Below are 24,750 nucleotides of genomic sequence, written 5' to 3'. Positions count from 1 at the left end.
CCGAACCAATAAATTTGTCATGACCTGATAACTCTAGACTGGCTCAGGCTGGAGAAGAGATACAGGCGAGCCCAGAACTGATGAAGACAGAAGGACATATTAGAGTAAGGCAGGACGGAAGATCCAGCAAAAAAGGCGAGACCACCCATAAGGTACGGACAGGCGATATCTCACCAGGTCGATCCCGAGGCCGAAACCCCAGCCAGACCACAAGAACCCGAGGCAATAGAGGGCCATCCTGAACTCACGGAAAAATACCAGTCAGCAAAAACCATGGTCAGAGAGCTAAAAAAACTGTTCAAGAAGGAAGATCTGACCGCCAACCAAGAATTGATGGCACAATACCAAGTACTAAAAGAATCGATCACAGAATTAAAAGGAAAGCTAGTCGGTGAAAACCAGCATGTGGAGAAATGACTGGGGTCAACAGAAAAAGATCAAAGCATCTCGAAAAAGAAGGAAGGGGTTGGAAAGACCGTGAAAATTCAAGAAGTAAAAGAAAATTCCGGCAACAAGCATTATCGGCAGATAACCCCTGGCAATGGAGTTGACGGAGGCCATGGATAATATGCAACCGGACACTGGCCGCCATTTAAATTTGGCGCTACTCCTTGCCAGTCTATTCGCAATACACCAATAAAAAATCAGCTCGCTCTATCATTGAAGACCTGCGTCGACCGGATCAATATGAACAACGAACAACCAGATAAAGGAGCTACCGAAAATAGCGAACTACAACAGTTATTAGCAGAATTGGACAATATATTAGAACTGCCAGGGTGGATTTAGGGGGCTAGGATTGGTCTACGCTTTAACTAGACCAGATCGGGTATGCAATGGCATAAGAGATTAGGCCCTAGAGCGAGCTGCTAGTAGACCTAGACTAGTCAACTATAGAGACACAGAAGGCAGGCTAAGTTGGTTTCAGAGTAAGCCTGACTGCTGGGTACTTATCGAGGATTGGCCTGACCCTTTGAGGGTGTCAGGCAGGCCCGGATAAGAGGCACCCAGAATTTAGGTTACGCCCACCTGTTAGTGTGGTAAAGCTGACTTGGCTACCGGAGGCAGGCCTTTACAATATGCCTTGACACCATAATGACAAATGTTGCTAAGTCAACAACAATGCAAGCTCAGAGTTGAATACAAAAAAAGTAAAGACTTACTCGGAGCAGAGTCAAGCCCATTGTTGAAGTTGCGCTGATTCAGTGACTGCAGCAACACCACTTTTACAACCTAGCTACTCCAATGAATATGACAAGCAAAAAATATTAGTCGACAAAGATGATCAAATATTCTACACGACCAACATAGCAAGCCATGAAAGCAATCACCAATGATGAGATGGTGTGCACAAAACTACTATTACTACCGATAGATAAACCCAAAAATCTTCTGAAGCTACTACAACAAAACCAAAAACAGAAACTTCAGAAAAAACTGCAGCAATATATTTTCCTCAGGCTGAATCACATGTGGCCCTGTAGCAAAATTACATAGTTCAAGTGTAAAGTTTATTAATCAGATTTATCAAGTTATTGTTCATCTTTTGTTTTATAAATATAGCATTTATTCAGGACAATACAGTAGTTAGGAAACTGTAATACCTTATAAGGAGTATGCTAATAAGAAGTGGGCGAAGCCTATTATACATAAGTTGTGGTATCACATTTTATGGATCAGTATTGCTTACATACTCACTACAGAAAGGAACAGAAAAAAAGTTGAAAACTAAAGATTCTAAAGCTTGTTAATTATCATAACATTGTACAGAAAATAAGAATACAAAGAATATACAAAGTGTACATAATTCGCTGGCAGTCTTGGTTGATACAAACCCATATATATTGTACAGAATCATTTAGTACATTTTGGTGGCAGCAGTGGGATATTGTCAGCCAAGATCACTGAGCACAGATTACAGAGTACAGATACAGAGTTAATTTATAGGCACCGCTAATCATGGACAGAGAATTAGAAAACTTGCATGAAACAATTTTAGCAGCTGGTACCCCAACAAGACAAGATGGTACAGTTAATATAGATAATCTTGTACATGCACTACACAGAACACAGCGCACAGACCGTAAAGAAATAAAAGCACTTACATTTGATGGTGAAGGAAATGTAGAGCTTCTTATTCAACAATTTACAGATGTGGCCAACTTGAATCAATGGTCAGACCAAGAATCACTGCTTCATCTATGGCTCAATCTAACTAGCAAATCTAGAGATGAAGGTATATATAGCACAGTGGCACAGTTTTATGATAACTTGAGATCCAGGTTTGGGTTGAATACAAAGCAAACTAGAGATAAACTAGGGAATCTCAGGAAATCTGCAAACATGAACACTCATGAACTAGGTTCTGAAATCCTCAGACTGGTGAAATTGAGTCATTCTAATATGCTAGATACAGATCAACAAGATCTTGCCATGGATAAATTTACAGCAGTCATGAATGACACAGGTCTCAAGCGGCATCTTATCGCTCTACGACCAGAGACCATAAAAGAAGCTGTATGGATGACGGAAGAATATCTCCAGGTAGATCACAAGTCAACAAAGTTAACTGCTATTACAGAAGAGTCAAGTGCAATTTTAGATGCGATACAAGCATTACAACAAACTGTGAAACAACAGACAGACATTATAAAAATGATCCAGAAAAGACAAAGACAAACTACAAGTTGGCCGAACCAATTAATGGATCAAACTACACATTTTGCAAGGACACAGCCCATACAGTCTCCTGTCTATACAGCACCTGGCTTCACTAGAAAGCCTGATGTATCCAGATGTGGGTGCTTTCAGTGCAATGGACCGCATATGAAGAAAGACTACCCTAAGCTCAAGACTCAAGAGCCACAGTATCAGGGAAACGCAAGCGGTCCAGCTCAGTAACTGGCTCATCTCAGCGTGGACCTTTAATAAAACACAAAGAGCCTAAGAGCAAGAAAGCTTGCCCTAAGGCTAAACCAGAATAATACTGAAGAAATACTAAAGTACGAGACATAAAATGGCAAACTCATGGTTGCCTATACATACCAGGCAAGGTAGAGAATAACTCACTATTATACCTTCTTGATACAGGCAGCACAGAAAATACTCTAACTCTAAACCTATTCAACAAACTCTCTAGTAGACTGAAGGCAAGTCTAGACGCTGATGAAACCACTGCAAGCATGGCTGATGGAAGCAGACTTCTCATTTATGGCACTATAACATTGCCTTGTCGTGTCAGAACGATGCAAATGCATGTCACATTCAAAATAGCTAACTTCACAAATGATGCCATACTTGGTATTTAATTCTTCAAAGAACACAGATGCTCGATAAACCTGGATAAGGGAGTGTTAAATATACAAGATCAGTTGCTTCTATGCACCAGCAAAAATGGTTCATTGAACTCTAACAAAGTACAGGTGGCAGAGAGACCACAACAGTTGCCCCTGGGTGTGAAGCACAATTAATCTGTAGGTTAACATCAAGTCCAGCTCATCCAGTAGGAATAATAGAGCACTGCTTTGCACCGGATTCAAAGGTGATTACAGCAGCAACACTCACACAACCTAATAGTAGAGGGAGTGTCATGGTGAGATGTCTCAATTCAAGCTCAGCTTCAGTAGAACTAAAGGCTGGCACTAATGTAGGACTATACACTCCAGTAGACCATGATCAAATCTTCACAGATATAGAGAAGGACAATTTTGTACAAAAACCACAGCCCAAAAACTTAAACTCACAAGTACCTGAACACGTAATTCCCTCACATGAGCAGGCAGTTAAGAACTGTAAATCTTCTGCTCAAGCACAGACACTGGCTAGACTTCTAATGAATTACGCAGATGTGTTCAGTAGAGATGACACAGATGTAGGTCTAACCAATCTAGTATCACAAAGTATATTAGTAGAACCAGGTACAAGCCCAATCAAACAGCCGCCAGGCGATTGGGTGTTGAGAAAGATCTGGAAGTCGAAAGACAGGTAGCTGATCTTGTAAAGAAAAGAATGGTTGAGTCTAGAGATAGTTCATGAAGCTCCTCTGTAGTGCTAGTCAAGAAAAAGGACAACAGTTGGAGGCTCTGTGTGAATTACAGAAGATTAAATGCTGTGACAGGCAAGGATGCGTATTCACTGCCCAGGATTGATGATAGTCTCGATGCTTTGGCAGATAGTGTATTGTTTAGTACACTAGATCTCTTAAGTGGTTATTGGCAGGTGCCATTGGACTAGGATGCTCAAGAGAAGGCAGCATTTGTTACTAAAGGGGGACTCTGGAAATGGAAGGTGCTTCCGTTTGGATTAACATTGGCACCAGCAAGCTTTGAAAGACTTATGGAACAAGTCCTTAAAGGGTTACAATGGAAAAGTCTACTTTTATATCTGGATAATATAATTGTGTTCTCTACAGATTTCAACACTCACTAAGAAAGACTTGAGGCAGTACTACACAGATTCCGCACAGCTAGCTTGAAACTGAAACCATTGAAGTGTGAATTGCTACAAAAAGAAGTAAAGTTCTTGGGATATGTAGTCAGCTCACAGAGAGTGTCCACAGATCGAGACAAAGTTAGAGCTGTCAAGGAGTGGGAGACACCAAAATGCTAGACAGGAGTCAGAACATTTTTGGGTTTTGTTGGTTATTACAGGAAGTTCTGTCCTGATTTTGCAACTTCAGCAAAACCTCTCAACAGACTAACAGCTAAAGGAACTCCATTTGTATGGGGTGAAGATGAAGAGATGGCATTTTGTAAGTTAAAAAGGTTTATCATCGAGGCACCTGTATTAGGTTACCCGACTACGCCTAAGATTTCATACTGTATACAGATGCTAGCCTAGAAGGCGTTGGGACTGTGTTATCACAGGTACAGAATGGAGAGGAAAAACCTATAGCATATTACAGTAAAACCTTCATTCCAGCAGAGAGAAATTATTGTGTAACAAGAAGAGAGCTTCTGGCAATAATCTTAGCAAGAAAACGCTTTCGACCGTACATGTATGGGAAGAAATTTCACTTGCGCACAGATCATGCAACATTAATCTGGCTTTACAAAAGAAGAGACCCTTCCCATCAAGTGGCCAGATAGCTGGAGTTACTGGTAGAGTTTCAATTCCCACTTAGCCATCGTGCCGGAGCAAACCATAGAAATGCTGATGGGCTAAGCAGAGTTTGTTGTGAATGTAGACAATGTAGTAACATAGAGCGCAGAGATGGCAGACCAAGTAAGAAAGATATCAAGATAACAGATCATGTACAAGTAGCAGGCGGTAAAATCTTGGAAGGAAGCGAGTCAGGACCAGATAGCTATGTACTGGAAGGAAGAGAGGACACAGCGATTTGTGGTATATCTACAAAAACTGAACTAAGAAACGAGATAATCCCTCTTCAGAACGTACTGGAAGTGCAACAGAGATTATGAGACAACTAATGACAGATGGAAAAAAACATTCAAAAGAACTAATTGAGCAGGGAAGCACAGATATCAAGAAACTATGTGCTCTATTCAAAGTCATGAAGATGGAAGATGATCTGCTCAAAGTTAGATTAAGTATGAACAATCGGTACATCTGGTTGATAGTATGTCCCACAGAGCTCAGAGCTTCTGTAATAAGACAACACCACAGTCAACATCATTCAGTCGTTAACAACACATACAAAAAGATTAGGTTCAATTGGTATTGGCCAGGCATGGTATCACAGATAAGGCGCACAGTCAAGAAATGTGAAGTTTGTCGAGCAGCCAACCATAGTAATACAAACAAAGGATCAAGTTAACAAAAATTGTTCTGTGGCCACCCATGGCAAGTGCTATCTGTGGATTTAGTGGGCCCATTAACTAGGACACAAAGAAACAAGATCATGATTTTGGTATTAGCTGATCAATTCACGCGGTGGCGTGACGCTATAGCCATACGAGATGGTACCACTAAAAGCATAGCAGAGGCTTTAGAGACCTAAGTCTTTTGTTATTTTGGGATTCCAGAAAGGATTCATTCAGACAAGGGAGCTGCGTTCGAATCCAAATTAATGCAAGAGTTATGTAAAATCTGGGGCACAGATAAAAGTAGAACAACACCTTATCCTCCACAAGAAAATGGTGTTGTCGAAAGAGGTAATAAAGACTTGGGAAATGCACTGCGGTCCTTTCTATTAGACTGTGATGAGACAGATTGGGACTTGTTATTATTCCAGTTAACCAAATCTATCAGAGGCACACCACAAAGTTTCACTGGTAAAACATCTAACTTCATGATGTTTGGACGAGAAATCACAATGCCAGATAGCCTCATTTCAGAACCAAGTCTAGAGAAGGAATCCAGAGAAAACTATGCAGTTGAGCTGGAGAACAGATTGGCAGTAGCATATGAATTCACAAAGAATAAACAAGCAGAAATCAGAGCAAATGACCCCAGACCTCTTTGGTGTTTCAAAATGGTGACTATGTGTGACCAAAAGCCAAAAGATACAGAAAAGGATGCACACCAAAACTTCAGGCAAAATGGCAAGGGCCATATAAAGTCAAAGAATCATTCGAAAATCATACTTAATTGATTTACATGGTAGAACCTCGATTGAGCACGAATCCAGTTTGAAACTATACAATCCAGCTGATAGCAACTGGGGGAGAGCCCCAGTTATACAAGAATCAAATCGCCAACCTGCACGGCCGGATTTTCCAATAGAGCCGATCGATAGAAAAGTTGGTGATCAGCATGAAGCCCCTATCATACCACGAGAAAAAGAATTTGAGGCTATGAAAAAATACGACAACGGAGTCGCTGAAGAAGAACAAAATGATAATAATACAGATAGAGTCGCTAGCGACACACATGAGGAACCCAACACAACAGAATGAGAAAATAACTACGAAATAGCAAAACAAACCAGGAAACCCCCGGTTCGATATGGAGATTTCGTGCTCTACAAGATCGACACATCCTGTCGAACTACAAAACATGGATCACACGATCAATCACATGACCTCAGGCAGGTGGCGGGTAATCACCCTATAAAAAAACCACTGCACAAATGCTCGGCCACAGATACAGAAAAGACCCAGACAGACAAAGACTTACAGAAAAGAACATTATGGATGACATACTGAATTTTGAAATATGAATTTGAATACTGAAATTTGAAGATGATGACAGTAACACTAACAGCAAATTAGAGGTAGACAATAAACAGCAAACCCCTAAATTGTCTGAAAGAGATAAGCGTAACAGATTTGTGGCCAAGGAAACAAGAGAACAGTTTACCAAGATGCTTAAAGAACTGCGTGAAACTGCTGAATGTGTGATATGCAAGAAACCTTTTGTGGGCTTAGCTACAATAAGTGCATGCCATCACACTTAACTGTGATGGCATGCACTTATTTAGCTTCATAATCACTAAAGGGGAAACATTTACAACCACTCGAAAAAATCTCATCTTGAACAGAAGCCAGTTTATGGTACTAAAATAGACAGAATAAACTGGGCAGTTGCAAGAGAAACCATGGATTTGCCATTAAAGTACCAAGGGCTATAAATTGAGGTTCAACATGATATAAGAGAGATTTTGAATGAGATGAAGTGTAAGAAAAGAAAACTGCCTCTAATTCCGCCATCTCATACAGTAATTACATCAACAAAACCAGTAACCTGTCAGCGAACCACATTGCAGTCCAAACCACAAGAGCTTAATCAACAGAGATGCACGTTTAAACCACCAGTTAACCTCCAACACAGAAGGGATAGCACAGAGTACCCGGCTAATCACTATCAACCTAAAAAAGACAGTATCAATGAACTAGAATACAAAACAAGGGAGAAGACCTTGTTACATAATCACCTACGACAAGCTTCGTCGCTGCTGGAGAAAGAGATATATGATTTAGAACACCAACTTTGTGTACTAAGATATCCTGCATCCATCATAAACTATAGACGATATCACTGTGCTGAAAGGAAGTGTGTGGTAAAATTACATAGTTCAAGTCTAAAGTTTATTCATCACATTTATCAAATTATTGTTCATTTTTTGTTTGATAAGTATAGCACTTATTCAAGACAATACAGTAGTTAGGAAACTGTAATACCTTATATGGAATATGCTAATAAGAAGTGGGCGGAGCCTATTAGATATAAGTTGTTGTATCAAATTCTATGGATCAGTATTGCTTACATACTCACTACAGAAAGGAACCGAATAAAAGTTGAAAACTAAAGATTCTAAAGCTTGTTAATTATCATAACATTGTACAGAAAATAAGAATACAAAGAATATACAAAGTGTATATAATACGCTGGCAGTTTTGATTGATACAAACCCATATATGGTACAGAATCATTTAGTACAGCCCTATATGATGATAAGAAAGATCTCCAACCGATGACCACCGTCATGTTGAATACAAAATAAAATACCTCATACAATTGATGATCTTGCAACTATCTGATTTAACCATTCTAAAGAAGACTAGGTCACTAGGAACAATGTACAACAGGTATCTATAAAATCTGTTACTGTCATCATTTTTGTTGTTATTCAGTTGGAATTGTGTTCCCACACTTTTTTGACGCGCAAAGAGCGGTCTTATTGGGATAATCTCATCCTATTACTGGCCATTACTGTAAGGACGTGACAAGATGTTAAGCATGCCCGTACTGAATTTTGTCGCTGTATATTGAAAAAACTTGGAACATCCTAATAATAAATGATGATGTCCAATATTGTGATGGATTTACTAAGCTGAGCTGCTTTAATTACCATAAGCATTCAGCTATTCTCAGATTAGCCCTATAATTTAAAAGCCAGCTTGCGTAGAAAGCCTGTTGATTAACACTCAGCCCTTGCTATATAAGCAAAGGTACTTCAGTGTTAAGGGGGAGAACAAAGAGCACAGAGCAAGTGATACAGACTACGAACGACGAAACTAAGGACTGAGAATTACGTTCTTAATCTTGATTAAGAACAGGGTGGTAACATTCACCTACCTTTGTGCAGCTTTGTATATCTTTGTAACATATATATCTTAACATTTTTACATTTACAAGTGTAACTGTTTGAGTATTTATTATTTGTATCTCATTTCAGCATTACGCTTGATTGTAGTGAATTGTATCTAACTGTTCTATCTTTTCATGCTTATAGAGCTTGTGTAAATAAAGAGCCATTATTTACCAGACACCTTGCTTGCAACAATTACAGTTGTGCATGAGAGCTATTACTCATTCAGTATAAGACAACTTGTACACAGAACCCATTTGCAAGTGGCTAGTCAGCGTTGACTTCCACAACAATACCTTCTCGTAGTGTCTTTCTACAATTCTTTGATTATAAAATTACTAGTTGTGTAGTCGATAAAATGATTTGGAGCGAGCAATTGCAGCTACAAGTAAGCGACGGCATAAATGGACCCATTAAAATGCCCTCCGATTGACGATTATTATTTAACACTCCAATTAAACGCGTATTACAAGAAATTAAAGTAAATTACTATATAATAATTTATAGAAAGTTATAATAATTTATAAAAAGCAAAGTCTAAGCTAGCGATTCTATTAAGTCTATTAAGCACCAAACGTGCTCCACGTAAATTCTTGTACCTGTAGAATTCTGCCACTTCAATCCGAATTTCCTTCAAGAAAGTTCGGATTGGCTTGAAAGCTGAGCACGAAATATATATATTTATACGTTGAAAAACTTTATATGCAACCAAAGTGGCGATGTTAGCACCAAACGTACTTCCATTTTGTTTTATTTTTATTAATGCTGAACTTTGGTTTTTGAATAACTAGTCTCTGATCACCTTTGAAACGATTGGACGTACTAAATCACTAGGTGCAAATGGTGTGGCTCATGGGAAACAGTATGTTTCAGCATTATTACATTGTTACAGTGCGTAGATGTCTAGTGATGGTGCAGTTTCTGGTAGTACTCTTATGTCACGTATAGTTCTGAGTAAAAATCTGTTGTGAAGTATACTAGAGGGTGCTTATATTAAAGTGAGTTCTCTACAGCTAGTTTTAGAGTTTACTATCGTGCTAAGCTAGCACTGGTTAGTTGTGCTGTGTGATTATCGTCTCAGATATGTTTTTGATTATTTCATCATTGAGGGATGAGAGAACACTGTGTCGATCCTCATCTTGGAAGATTTTAGTCAGTAAAGCTACACTGTGGTTTTGCCTTTGCTTGGATCATGGGCTAGCCGAGACACGCGCTCAAGGATTTTCGCCACGCACATACAAAACAAAAACAACAGGGTAGACCCACTTTTCGCGGTCATCCGCACGAATATTCAAAAATACTAACAGATGTCAATTCTATCGGCCAAACACAACCTACTAATGGATGAGCAACATATTAATGTATCCGAATACCTCATATAAAATAAGCCAACCAAGTTACATAATGGTTAATACCCATTTTATCTCTGGAAATATGCTTGCCCGCGGTTTTTGGCCAAGAATAACCAGGGTTCATTATACACCAAAATGTCTCTCACGGGTTCCGGAGGTAGTCCGTTATCTAACATTATCGGGTGGGTCCATTGTCCCCATACCGAAACTTAAACTATTTTTAAGCCAATCAAATTCTCGTGTTGAATAAATCATGAACACGTAAATGAACTACCACTCCACTACTACAACTAGCGCGTAGGTATTGTATTGTAATTGGCTTACATTGTAGCCTCTATTCGGGGCAGGGTGTTTATATGGACGCCCGAACTTAATAAACAGAACGGGCTACCTCCGGAACCCGTAAGAGACATTTTGGTGTATAATGAACCCTGGTTATCTTTGGCCAAAAATCGCGGGCAGGTATATTTCCAGAGAAAAGATGGGTATTAACCATTATGCAACTTGGTTGGCCTATTTTATATGAGATATTCGGATACATTAATAGGTTGCTCACCAAATTGTAGGTTGTGTTTGGCCGGTTGAATTGATATCTGTTAGTGTTTTTGAATATTCGTGCGGAAGACCGCGAAAAGTGGGTCTACCTTGTTGTTTTTGTTTTGTATGTGCGTGGCGAAAATCATTGAGTGCGTGACTTGGCTAGCCCGTGGCTTGGATAGGGTCGGAAAACGTAACTGTTCACAGGCTTTGGGGGTACCGTCACGATCTTTCAAACTGCTCACAAACCTAGTGGCTCTACTCTGCATGCCTTCGATTGAGTTTGTAGCTTTGTTGGTAGGGTCCCACATTGTTTCCGCATTCTCTAAGATGGGTTTGCATAGGCTGGTGAATGCAAGCAGCCGGCAGTTTTTGGGTGCATCACCGAGCGTATATTTGATTGCCCCCAAGATTTTACTAGCTTTCTCAGTTTTTAAGGCAGTGTTGGTCGGAGTGTAGGTCTTGTTGAAGAATGACACCTAGATATTTGGTGTTTTCTACCCATGGAACATGCGATGGGCCAAGCTTGTATTGTAACTGGGTTTTAGTCCGAAAGACCTGATTGTGTTGTATTCAGTTGACATTTTAGAACCAAAATCATTTTGCTTTGATGGAAAAGTCCATATAAATTGTATTATCATAGAGTTGGATTAACTATAGCACAGCTTTAATTCCAATGTGTTACAACATAAATCACACATGTAGGCTACATATATATGTATTATATATACTAATACATTCATGTTGATTGGCATTGTCATACGTTGTATGATTGGCCACAGAGTAGATGTGACAAATCTTTGTACTGTAAGCAGATATAGCAGATTTTCTTCTTGTAGGCCTTGGGTAAAGTATGTTCCAATTTAGCTTTTTCATGTAAAAAGCTTTTTCTGTGTATTGCAGTAACAAGAGAAAGAGCAGATTAGCAGTTCTGCTTTTTTGTACACCGGGACATTGCAAATTATGTAGGTTGATTATTCACACTTTTGCGGTAAAAAGAACATTTTTTAGCAAGATTCTTTTAACAACAGTTAGATGAGCCTTGTTTCTATAGTCAGCTTTACAATAAACGCTGGTATTAGATTGCTATCTGCCTTACATTCAACACTTTGGTTATTATAAGTTGGGAGAACAATATCGAGCAAACGTATAGCTGGAATATGGTCTAGTTAGGGTCATATTAAAATAGAGATAAGTATTTTTAATAATTGTGACGTAAAATTGTTTGATTTCTACTTAGCATTTTTTTTATTAATCTTTAATAAGAAATAAATTGAAACAATTTTTTATATTGTTCTTTGCAATCTATGCCTATAAGTTATGCAAGACCACTGTGTGGCTCATGACTTGACTATTGAGATCATGTTCTGACAAAATACTAGAAAGATAATACAGCTAACTTGTTTTGTTTGGTTGACAGGCGACAATGGTGAAAACATTAGTTTAATCTATATATAAATATCAAAGTTTGTTGTTTGTCTGGCTTCGTTCGGTGTTTGTCCAGCTATAGCGATTAAAATCTAGCAATGAACAATCCGTACTGCAGAAGATTTGATCTCAGAACCTTTCATTCACAAGGTGACAAACTAACGCATTAAGCTACACAGGATGCAATGGATTTATTGTCAATATGAGTCATTATCTGGGTTAAAATACGCATAGCGACTCTGCGTTACGCGCAACATTACTAAAGCTTGCTCTCACGGTTCTTATTAGTAAGTTTAGCAATACGGATACTAGCGTATTCAAATTAGCCGATGGCAACTACCTTATCTGCCACTGTTTATAAACTGTTTTCACTACCCGTACAACACCGGGCATTCACCTAGTCTATATATATATTTCTCAAAGTATGTCCTTTTTCTGTTTTCAGTATGTCCAGCTATAGCTATTATTATTAGAATAGCTGTAGCTGGACAACAAAGCTGAAGCAACGTCACGGCATACCGGCATTAGAAGCCTAGCGTTTATCGCAAGCGTACTGGAATTTTCCATTGGCAATGTGCCAGGCCACTTGGCAATAGCCTGCCACTTGCTGGAGAGTTGCCTGCCAGCAAGTGGTAGGCAAATCTCATCACTTCTCATTGTTTATAAGCTGATTTTTAACACCTGGGCAACGCCGGGAGGCACAGCTAGTCTGGCACAGCTACTAATGGCAACTACATTACCTGCCAGGGTTTATAAGCTGTTTTCACTACCAGTGCAACACTGGGCATTCGGCTAGTATATATATAAACCTTGGTGCCAGTCTGTCCAGTTATAGCTATAAAATTGTAGCAATAAAAAATCCACGTTGCAAAAGGTTTCATCTCGGAACCTCCAGTGCTGGAGGCGTCCAGATCATCCATTAGACTGCAGCATTCAACTGATCATAGCAATCAGTAAGGTTAAAATACCTATAATGATGTTGCGTAATGTAACATTTACCAGCTGGCCTCATTAGGTAAATGACCGGCGTTTCACAGGTAATAAAAACAGCTTATAAACAGTTGCAGGTAATGTAGTGTAAAGGTAATGTAGTTGGTTATGTAATGTTTTTTATTGCTTTGCAACGTAGGCTGTTCAAATAGTTTTGATATATAGCAGCTCTTTCATTGTTTTTATGCTATATAACACAATAGAATGTTTAATATAACCTATCGAAAACAAAGCTGGGTTTTTGTGCTTTTACCCAGGGTACAATCCATTTACTTTATCGGTAATTCGTTTTGTTGTTCAAATGTCTCAAATGATTCTTCTTGCTCGTACCAAGTCTTCACTATTTAGTGCTTTTCAAATAAAATTTCATGTCTATCATTATTAGTCGTTATAGTAGTAGTTCTGGCCGATCAATAGCCGATCGATAGTTTCTATTTGTCTTTCTTTCATATCGTACGTGATTACTAGTTTATTTTGCGTGGCACAAGTGAGCACACACTTTTTGTATCCGTTTTTTTGTTGTTCTTTCCTGTATTTGTTGTTTATAACTTCATCCTACTCTTGATATCTTATATTGTTATAATATCTGATCAATTAGCATTGGTTATTCTCAATCTTTTAGCAAAAATATGAGGAAGGATGGCGTTACAGAAAAACTAAAATCTACCCACCTAGTCATACGAGATGGAGAGACGAGCGATACAAAAATAGCTGTAATTCCCAAAGTACATGAAAAGAAGGTTGCTCGTGGTATTCCCAAATCTGGCCGTGTGTGGAAACGAGTCAAGTCACAAAGGTACTACACATATCACCCTATCACCCTAGCTCTCAACTATCTCACTAGTTTCAGACAGTCCTAATAATTATCTTCCGTGTTTAAGATTCTCCAAGATCCGCCTTGACAAACCGGACAGCACTAGCTGGAAGGCAAAGATTGATGAAAAACATGACAAAGCTGCATTGAAATCTCTTACACAATCCGTGAGAGAAGAAAAGCTGGAGAGAGAGAAGGTGATAGCTGATGATTGCACCACTTTAGATGTGTTATGCTGTACCATCTTTCATGTTTTTGATCATATCATTTGATACTGAGTGTGTCTATGTAGAGGGAATGTCAGACTGTGTACTTTTCTCTCACCTTGATGCAATACACAACTCTGTCACAATAATCTGAGTGAGCACTGCTCTAATCCTTTGAGAAATCAACTTCCTGTTAGAGTTGGCCGTTAGAGTTTGCAAAGAAACAGATATGGTTGGCCAGGTCTAATTCTAAAATGCATACTTCGATGTAAATCAGATATTTACTAAGTATCTCATAGCTTATGGTATATCTTTGTTCTTGCAGAGGAAAGGCATGTCTTGCAATTTTAAAATATCTTCAACTCAATACAAATGCATTGAAGAATATTAGCCTATGAGGCTTCAAGGTCCATAATATTTTCCATGGAATCTCATCGGCAACTAGTCACTTACAGGATGTTGATCATTCTCCAATGTGTCTCGATAGCCAGCCCCTTTGATTCTAACAATTAGCAGTTATATATACTCATGTTCTCTAGCTAGCCTTCAACTATTTTACTTGCAGGCGGAACGTGAGCAAACTGCTGAACGAAGGAAACGAAAATTGGAAAATGAAAAAAAGAATGAGGTCGTTGTGCCTGTGAGTATTACCTCTGTCAAAACATAAATGATGATGTTTTATGAAGAACTGTGGAAGCTAGCGGTAGTCCATGGTAAAGAGAGGGCGACTCTCAGTATTTAGAGGAGCGCCGTTATTACATATTCAAATAGTAAATTATCAATCAGTAAGGTTGTATGTAATTTAAAGAATTCTCGCACAAACTCGCAAACAGCGCGGGAATGATTAAAACAGAGCTCAATATATTCCTGACTTCATAGGAAACAACATTGCGCAGCTCTAAAGCAACTTCACATTTAGAACCTAGTTTATTCTAGTGCAGCCCTAAAGCAATTGGTCATATTTAGAACTTAGTTTATCCTAGCGTAGCCCTATAGTAACTGTTCACCATTAAAACTTAGTTGAATAGCCTTTAATCCTCAGACTTGTATCTTACATTGAAACTAAGGTACTGTTACCGTGTTGCCTATCTGTAGATAAAGAATGCAGCCAAGATAAAAAGAATGAGAAAGAAGCAGCTAAGGTCTATAGTGAAGAAGTAATTGAGACAGTCATTGTATTTTCACTCTCTCTCTCACTATCTGACTGCTTATTTATATACATATGAAAGCAGACAGACTTATGTGTTATGCAGTGATATTATATTCATTAAGAATGTGGTCATCTCCCTTGTGTTTAACACTCAAATTACTCGCATGCCTCTCAAATCTAGCAGTAAAGAGTGATGTAAGTTTATTTCTCTTCTCTACTTACATAGTTTGTATGATCATCTTTCATCAGACCAGCCTGCATGAAAACTCTCTCACAATGGCTGAATTTATTTTGTTTAGGCAGAGCAGAATCTGTGATTTGTCACTGCGAATTTAAGGGTGTAAATAAATGAAACAATTTGACAATAAATTTTAAGAATTTCCATCTTTTTCATTGGCCACCATTTGTGGCCATTCAAGTTTTTATTTTAAAGTTGGAAGTGTTATAGCCATTATTTTCGTGTTTGCTGTAATGTTGAATAGACCCACTAGTGATGGACAGAAGTGCTATTGCACAATTCAGGGAGTTTTCTTCCCTTACACATATCCGCGGGCGAATGAGACGAGAAATCACAAAGAAAGATTTGTATTCCCAGCAAAGTAATCTTCATCGGGTGAGATATAACTGAACAGAATTTACTTGTCCAACAAGTGGTAGGTTTATGTACAGTAAATAGTATATACATGTACAACATATGGTATGTATATGTACAACACATTGGTTGTGTATGTATAGCATGTTGTGTGTACACCGTGTAGTATGTACATGTATAGCGTGTAGATTTGTATGTGTGGTATGTGCATATATATATATATACAGTCAAACATGGATAACTCGAACTTCAAGGGACCGAGCAAAAGTGTTCGAATTATCAGAGCGTTCAAGTTATCAGAGCACTGTCACAAGTCCATATATTTACTTATTTATTAGTAGATACATGTACATATACAAACTATAATATAAATCAAAAGCACAAATGGCTTGTTTCAATTTAAATGCTTCTAATGTAAAGTTTAAAACGTTTTTATGAAAAAGTATAGAGATTTTTCTATCACTTGAGATTGGTTTGTTGTTTGAGGTGATGTTATTGCCAGGACGTTTTTCAGATTGACATTGGCAAAACTTGATCGTTGTTGAAATGCTCAAAAGAAAAGACATTTTTTTCTTTTGGGGTTTTACCCACGATCAATTTTGCCGTTTTTTCTTGAAGTTTATGCAGATTACCTTACTTTACCTGGGATTCGTTAAGAGCAACACTCCGAGGCAGTTCAATTAGAAGTTTTACGAGGTTTTACGGTACATTCTATATCACTCACGCTTTTTTAATAGATACTTATTGAATGTACACACGTATTCTGTGTTTAGGTCAAACGATGAATAGTTTTTTGTAGCTCAGACAACGTATACGTTTAATTACAACAATTTTTAAGACGTTTTAAACATTCAACATTCCGACGTTGATTCAACACGGAATCAACGTCGGAAAACTATTCATCACGGGCTAGCCGGGTCACGCACTCAAGGATTTTCGCCACGCACATACAAAACAAAAACAACATGCGATTTTTGTTTTGTATGTGCGTGGCGAAAATCCTTGCGCGCGTGACCCGGCTAGCCCGTGCTATTCATCGTATAGCAGTATAAATCAAATTTCACCAAACCTTTAGAAAAGTCGTTGACAAAAATATTTTGCCGATGGTGGTAATAACGACGCTTATGAATTACGAAAAGATGAAGTTTACCTCTATGGCTTTGAATAAAGTGATTTTCTAAAGCGATAACAACCGTTTCGGTAGCCGTTGGGCAAAAAAACAGTTCGAATTAACAGTGTTGAGTTCGAGTTATAGCAATTTATCATTACGTGGGAACGGACCAAAGGAAATGTTCGAATTAACCATGTGTTCGAGCTATCCGTGGACGAGTTATCCATGTTTGACTGTATATACATGTAGGATGTATAGCACAAGGTATATCTATGTACAGCAAGTGAGTTATGTAGGTACAGCATGTGGTATGTACAAGTATGGCATGTGGTATGTCGGTACAGCATGTGGTATGTACAAGTGTGGTATGTAGGTGCAGCATGTGGTATGTACAAGTGTGGTATGTAGGTACAGCATGTGGTATGTACAAGTGTGACATGTGATATCTAGGTACACCATGTGGTATGTACAGGTACAGCATGTGGTATGTACAAGTATGGCATGTGGTATGTACAAGTATGGCATGTGGTATGTACAAGTATAGCATGTGGTATGTAGGTACAGCATGTGGTATGTACAAGTGTGACATGTGGTATGTACAAGTACAGCATGTGGTATGCACAAGTGTGGTATGTACAGGTACAGCATGTGGTATGTACAAGTATGGCATGTGCAGAATACAGTCTTCTAGATCTAGCACATCACCATAGAAGCAACTTCATACTGCCATCCCTAACACAGTAACACTTTTAATGTACATATTGTGGTGGAAGATCGCAGAGACCAGGGCTGATTGTCAAGCCGATACCGAGATGACCAGCATCAGGACTCGGCCGAGCTCTGGCTTGGCAGAAACACGACACCCTCGGTGAGAATTTCGGTTAGCTGAAGGTTGGCTGTCCGTTGAACATACTACCAAGGGGCGGAGCCATTCATGAAGCAAGAGTATATAGGTGTACCTGAAGTGGCGATGAGCAGAGATCCCTGGCAGTCTTTTGCATGCGATTCCTTGTATGTGCACACTTTGAATTGTTCGTATTCTTGTATGTATTGTCAAATATATAATATATTTCTATTGCCCTACACTCAGTGGTTTGTTTTCTTGTGAACTAGTAAGCAACACGGCTGATTCCTTTACAATATTACTGGTTTAGTCTGGCACAAGTTAATACATACGTTATTACGCTACATACGTGTAACTTTATGTCAAGATTATTATTGACCTCACATGCGTAGGCAATTATTGGTTGTGTCATAGCCATGCACAAGTCATGTTAACTGTTAGCATAATGAATCATAGAAAAATAGTGGATTAAGTTGAAAACTGACATTCATTCCAAAGTGTACGGCCTAATCATGACATCTTTAGTAATAGGAGATAAGTATTGCAACCAATCTCTTAGCTGCTGCAGTCTCTGTTTTCTTACATATGTGTCTAGTTTATGCCCGCTGTTGTGACTAGTATCTACATGTTAGTTAATGTGTTGTATATTATGGCTATTATTATAATTAATGATCATGTCCTATTACATAAACAATTCATGTAACACAACTGCAAAAAATATTGACTTTTTAGCCACCTAATTTTTCTGCCATTTTTCTCAAGGTAAATGCTGAACAGGTTAACGTGAAGAATGCAAATAAATGCTTGAAACTAACGCGTATAGTCCTGTAATACTCTAGGAGGCTGCCACATGGCTTCCCAAAGGGTTCGTTGAGCTGCCAAGGTTTGAAATTCCGGTTGATGTGCGAAAGCTGGCAGTGATCACTCCTATTCAGTTCTTGTCAAAGTACTGTACGGTTACCTCGCGAGTCAAGAGGCTTCTTTATCACAAGCAATACGCGAGGTACCGAGAGCCTAAGGTCGATGGCATCGATTCTCTAGAGGTGAGTTCTGCAGCTCGAGTTCTAGCAATCCTTGAGTTGTTTTTGATGAGATCTCTAGATGATGGCACGTAAAAAGTTTTTGTCCAAACAGTAAACGTGTTAACTGCAAAGTGCATCTGTTTATTTGACTTGGGTTCTGTGATGTTGAGCCCCAGACGTGGAGTGAAATTGATCTCCAGAATACATGTATAATTACTGCCTTAATGTTTTGGTTCATTCAATGCACCCAGAAACTGAAGAAGGCACTGAAGGACATTTGCACATACTCACTGACCACTAAGTCTCTCAGTCTTTCCCAGAATGCCCTCAACTACTACCTGCACGACATTCTCCAGCTAAAAGTCAACGATAGTGTAAAAATCAACTTTAAGACTTTCATAGGAATCGCAGCTCTGGCTGAGCGGATATTTCATCCTGGCTACATGGAGGCTTGGTGAGCTTTGCTGCTTACACTCGCACTAGGTGAATGCCTGGCGTTGCCCGGGTTATGAAATAATTATCCAATGGATTTGAGTAACTTACCTGGTAAGCTAGTGACCTTAAGCTAGTATAATCCTTTACTATAGTAAGAGCTGTGTCAGAAGCCAGCTTAATAAACGTTACGTGTAATGATCAAGCGCGCTGGTATTTCCCAGAGCGCTTTAAGCATCCCTATTTTATTCGATGTAATGAATATGTGCATAATTATTAATGGCTATGGCCAGTTGGATGTGTAATCTAATAGGTTGGCTCGGCTGTCTGTAGGCCTGGAGGTTTTGAGCTCAAATCCTCCGTGAAGTGGGCTTTTGTTCTTAAAACTATCACTGCAATTGAACAGATAGACGACAGACAAGCCCTGAGATTTATGTATATACATGTAGATATACATGTAGTAGCACTGTTACTAGTGATTATACTTGTATATGGTAGTAATGTTACTGGTGATTATACTTGTATATAGTAGTACTGTTACTGGTGATTATACTTGTATATGGTAGTACAGTTACTAGTAATCATACTTGTATATAGTAGTACTGTTACTGGTGATTATACTTGTATATAGTAGTACTATTACTAGTGGTTATACTTATACATGTATATAGTAGCACTTGTTTGCTATTAGGTGGAAACATGACCCAGACTTGCAAGCAGACTTTAAGACTTTCATAGAGCTTCAAGAAGAGGGAAAGTTACTGCAAGAGAAGCAGAAGGAGCGGGAGATGGAGCGAGGTCGGCAGCAGAGTGTCGTGAGTTTCTGCCTTCCGTTTAGGATCGACAGCTTTGCTGCACTCACTGTTTTTTCTAGCAGCTTGCACTGGTAAGAGTTGTATCAGTTTTGTTGCAGAAGGAAACTGAGCTGGCAGTGAGATTGGCCAAAAGACAATCTGTATCTCTAAGTTCTTATAAGGATGTCATGCCAGCCAGGAAAGTGAGCCTTGTGGAGTTGGCCCCTTCTCCTAGTGAAGAGCATATTTGTAAACAGGTGAAAGTTGCATGTCTTTACAAGTGACATGTCTTTACAAGTGACATGTCTTTACAAGTGACATGTCTTTGCAAGTGACATGTCTTTACAAGTGACATGTCTTTACAAGTGACATGTCTTTACAAGTGACATGTCGTGTATTCTTTATACTAGGTGGCATGAATTATATAGTTTATGTCAACAGATATTTGAAATAATTATGTGCTTGCAGCCAGGTGATATATGAAGTAGATACTATATGTCAGGTAACATACGGTATAAAATACATTTATATATTGTATGTCATCTGACATTTAGTTATGTATGCTCTTTACCAGGTGAAATCCAAAGTATATACTGTATATTAGATGATATATGAAGCATATACTGCTTGCTAAGTGGTATATAAAGTGTATATAGTGATCCTCCATTTTTGAGAGTTGCATTCCAGATCCACTCGCAAAATAAGAATTTTTGCAAAATAGAAAATGTTTTTTTTAATATGAGCAAAAGATTTAACACTTCAAGGCACCTTGACTTATCTTTAAAGTTTTGCAATTACTATGCATGAAAGTACGCATGTCCTTGCACATGTGGCAAACTCGTATAGTAAATTGTATATATAATACTGACATTTATAAGAAATTAACAAGAATTCGGACGAGAAACAAAGACGTATTGTCAGTGCTAAATATTCATGAGTATATCACCATCGAGATAGCAAAATGATGAAAAGCATTTATTAGCGATTTCCAGTGAATTAAGGAGGAATGATCAATTTCTATTCAATAGTTAAAAAGTGGCCTCAAGCTATCCGTAGAATAGATCCTCTTTTCATTGCTGACATCAACCAGGTTGTTGCTAGCTCACACTCAATAGGCTGTATGCTCCGTAAGACTGACAGTGGGCCTCCATGTGAATACATATACAATATACTGTATATGTATTCACAAAGAGGCTCCTGCAGAGGGAGCAAGGTCACGGTGTCATCATATGTTATTCACTACTCTAGGTAGAAGCTAAAAAGCATAGACTCGAAAGAAAACTCTCTATAACTGATATCTTGGACTTGAAAAGCAAACCACAGAAATACTCGAGAGAGTTGCTTGAGATGGTAAATAATATCAATAATATGCATTTATGTTGCTTGTTGCGCTTCTCAAAATGCTTTTTTTCTTTTCTGATATAGATGCTTGTTGCTAGCCTTAATTCCTGTCAACTGGGGCCACATCACTTGAACGCTCCCCTAACATACAGTAGTTACTCAGGTTACATAACTCCAATACTCCCCTAACATAGTTTATGTTCTACGCTGGCACTTACAGCATACGCCTCAGTGTGTTCGTCTCTCTTCTTCTCACCATTTGGATTTATCCACTCTATAAATGTAACTATAATAAGTGTGAACCGTATAACTTCTGTTAAAATAATATTAGTCATAAGTATCACCTCTTTCATCTCCATGCACAAGGTTTCTAGAATCTTCTGTCACAATCATAGGCATATGGTTTTGAAGAAACACTCTTGGTGTTTATATTGACTACAATAAGCTCTGAGTGACGTTTGTAAAAACAGTATGCTATACAAATCAATTACTTCAAGGTCACTTATTATATTGTAAACTTATTCGAGAGTTGTCTTCTTAGTTATAAGGGCAACTCTTAATTGAAATAAATAATGGCATATGTCGGGATATAATAGCCATTTACCTCAATAATTAAGTAAGACACTGTTTCATTGCTATATTTTAATAATAGTTGTATTTAATTGAGTATATTAGTTGACATTTGACAGCTAGCCATCGAGCCATTCCATTGACTCCATAAACATAAATGGTAGCAGATTGACTTATTTTATGTTTATGGTTTGTTGCAGGTCGACTTCCACGCAATCAACTGGAAATTTAAGGATGTGAAATTGTCTCCAAGCATGCAACGGATTGTTAATATTATACTCATGTTATAATATAATATATACATTATATATACACACTGGTATATGCACTTATCTTTCCTCACATATCCAAGTACATAGTAGATTATTAATATTATACTCATGTTATAATTCAACAACTGGTATATACACTTACCTTTCCTCACATCTCCAAGTACATAGTAGATTATTAATATTATACTCATATTATAATTCAACAACTGGTATATACACTTACCTTTCCTCACATCTCCAAGTATATAGTAGATTATTAATATTATACTCATGTTATAATTCAACAACTAGTATATACACTTACCTTTCCTCACATCTCCAAGTACATAGTAGATTATTAATATTATACTCATATTATAATTCAACAACTAGTATATACACTTACCTTTCCTCACATTTCCAAGTATATAGTAGATTATTAATATTATACTCATGTTATAATTCAACAACTAGTATATACACTTACCTTTCCTCACATCTCCAAGTACATAGTAGATTATTAATATTATACTCATATTATAATTCAACAACTGGTATATACACTTACCTTTCCTCACATATCCAAGTACATAGTAGATTATTAATATTATACTCATATTATAATTCAACAACTAGTATATACACTTACCTTTCCTCACATCTCCAAGTACATAGTAGATTATTAATATTATACTCATGTTATAATTCAACAACTAGTATATACACTTACCTTTCCTCACATCTCCAAGTACATAGTAGATTATTAATATTATACTCATGTTATAATTCAACAACTAGCATATACACTTACCTTTCCTCACATCTCCAAGTACATAGTAGATTATTAATATTATACTCATGTTATAATTCAACAACTAGTATATACACTTACCTTTCCTCACATATCCAAACACATAGTAGATTATTAATATTATACTCATGTTATAATTCAACAACTAGTATATACACTTACCTTTCCTCACATATCCAAATACATAGTAGATTATTAATATTATACTCATATTATAATTCAACAACTGGTATATACACTTACCTTTCCTCACATTTCCAAGTACATAGTAGATTATTAATATTATACTCATATTATAATTCAACAACTAGTATATACACTTACCTTTCCTCACATCTCCAAGTACATAGTAGATTATTAATATTATACTCATGTTATAATTCAACAACTAGTATATACACTTACCTTTACTCACATCTCCAAGTACATAGTAGATTATTAATATTATACTCATGTTATAATTCAACAACTAGTATATACACTTACCTTTCCTCACATCTCCAAGTACATAGTAGATTATTAATATTATACTCATGTTATAATTCAACAACTGGTATATACACTTACCTTTCCTCACATATCCAAGTACATAGTAGATTATTAATATTATACTCATGTTATAATTCAACAACTATTATATACACTTACCTTTCCTCACATATCCAAGTACATAGTAGATTATTAATATTATACTCATGTTATAATTCAACAACTGGTATATACACTTACCTTTCCTCACATTTCCAAGTACATAGTAGATTATTAATATTATACTCATATTATAATTCAACAACTAGTATATACACTTACCTTTCCTCACATCTCCAAGTACATAGTAGATTATTAATATTATACTCATGTTATAATTCAACAACTGGTATATACACTTACCTTTCCTCACATTTCCAAGTACATTGTAGATTATTAATATTATACTCATATTATAATTCAACAACTAGTATATACACTTACCTTTCCTCACATTTCCAAGTATATAGTAGATTATTAATATTATACTCATATTATAATTCAACAACTAGTATATACACTTACCTTTCCTCACATCTCCAAGTATATAGTAGATTATTAATATTATACTCATATTATAATTCAACAACTAGTATATACACTTACCTTTCCTCACATCTCCAAGTACATAGTAGATTATTAATATTATACTCATGTTATAATTCAACAACTGGTATATACACTTACCTTTCCTCACATTTCCAAGTACATTGTAGATTATTAATATTATACTCATATTATAATTCAACAACTAGTATATACACTTACCTTTCCTCACATTTCCAAGTATATAGTAGATTATTAATATTATACTCATATTATAATTCAACAACTAGTATATACACTTACCTTTCCTCACATTTCCAAGTACATAGTAGATTATTAATATTATACTCATGTTATAATTCAACAACTAGTATATACACTTACCTTTCCTCACATCTCCAAGTACATAGTAGATTATTAATATTATACTCATGTTATA

At 37.3% G+C, this 24,750-nt stretch overlaps 2 protein-coding genes across 3 annotated transcripts in view; one reads left to right on the top strand and one right to left on the bottom strand.

Moving 5' to 3' along the window:
* LOC137405966 (general transcription factor 3C polypeptide 6-like) overlaps nucleotides 1-9,420 on the bottom strand; it is a 28,153-nt gene extending 18,733 nt beyond the window's left edge. The window contains exon 1 of one of the 2 annotated variants that reach the window (XM_068092452.1): nucleotides 9,289-9,420. The gene's annotated coding sequence lies outside the window, so the exon portion shown is untranslated. Of the gene's footprint in view, nucleotides 1-9,166; nucleotides 9,200-9,288 lie in introns of those variants that run through there. The other variant, XM_068092454.1, reaches the window with a different exon arrangement.
* A 4,505-nt stretch (nucleotides 9,421-13,925) lies between these two features.
* Nucleotides 13,926-22,465, top strand: LOC137407292 (uncharacterized). The gene is made up of 11 exons (XM_068093897.1): nucleotides 13,926-14,095; nucleotides 14,181-14,310; nucleotides 14,885-14,959; nucleotides 15,415-15,476; nucleotides 15,992-16,082; nucleotides 18,856-19,059; nucleotides 19,290-19,492; nucleotides 20,162-20,285; nucleotides 20,384-20,521; nucleotides 21,513-21,614; nucleotides 22,376-22,465. Exons 1-11 carry the CDS (start codon nucleotides 13,929-13,931, stop codon nucleotides 22,463-22,465), a joined length of 1,386 nt encoding a protein of 461 aa, XP_067949998.1. The 5' UTR covers nucleotides 13,926-13,928.
* The last annotated feature ends 2,285 nt before the right edge of the window (nucleotides 22,466-24,750 follow it).

Source organism: Watersipora subatra, chromosome 10 (genome assembly GCF_963576615.1).
Source record: "Watersipora subatra chromosome 10, tzWatSuba1.1, whole genome shotgun sequence".
In the NCBI taxonomy this organism is placed as follows: Eukaryota; Metazoa; Bryozoa; class Gymnolaemata; order Cheilostomatida; family Watersiporidae; genus Watersipora; species Watersipora subatra.
Note: the sequence above shows the minus strand (reverse complement) of the source record. Positions and strands in the feature narration are given on the sequence as shown.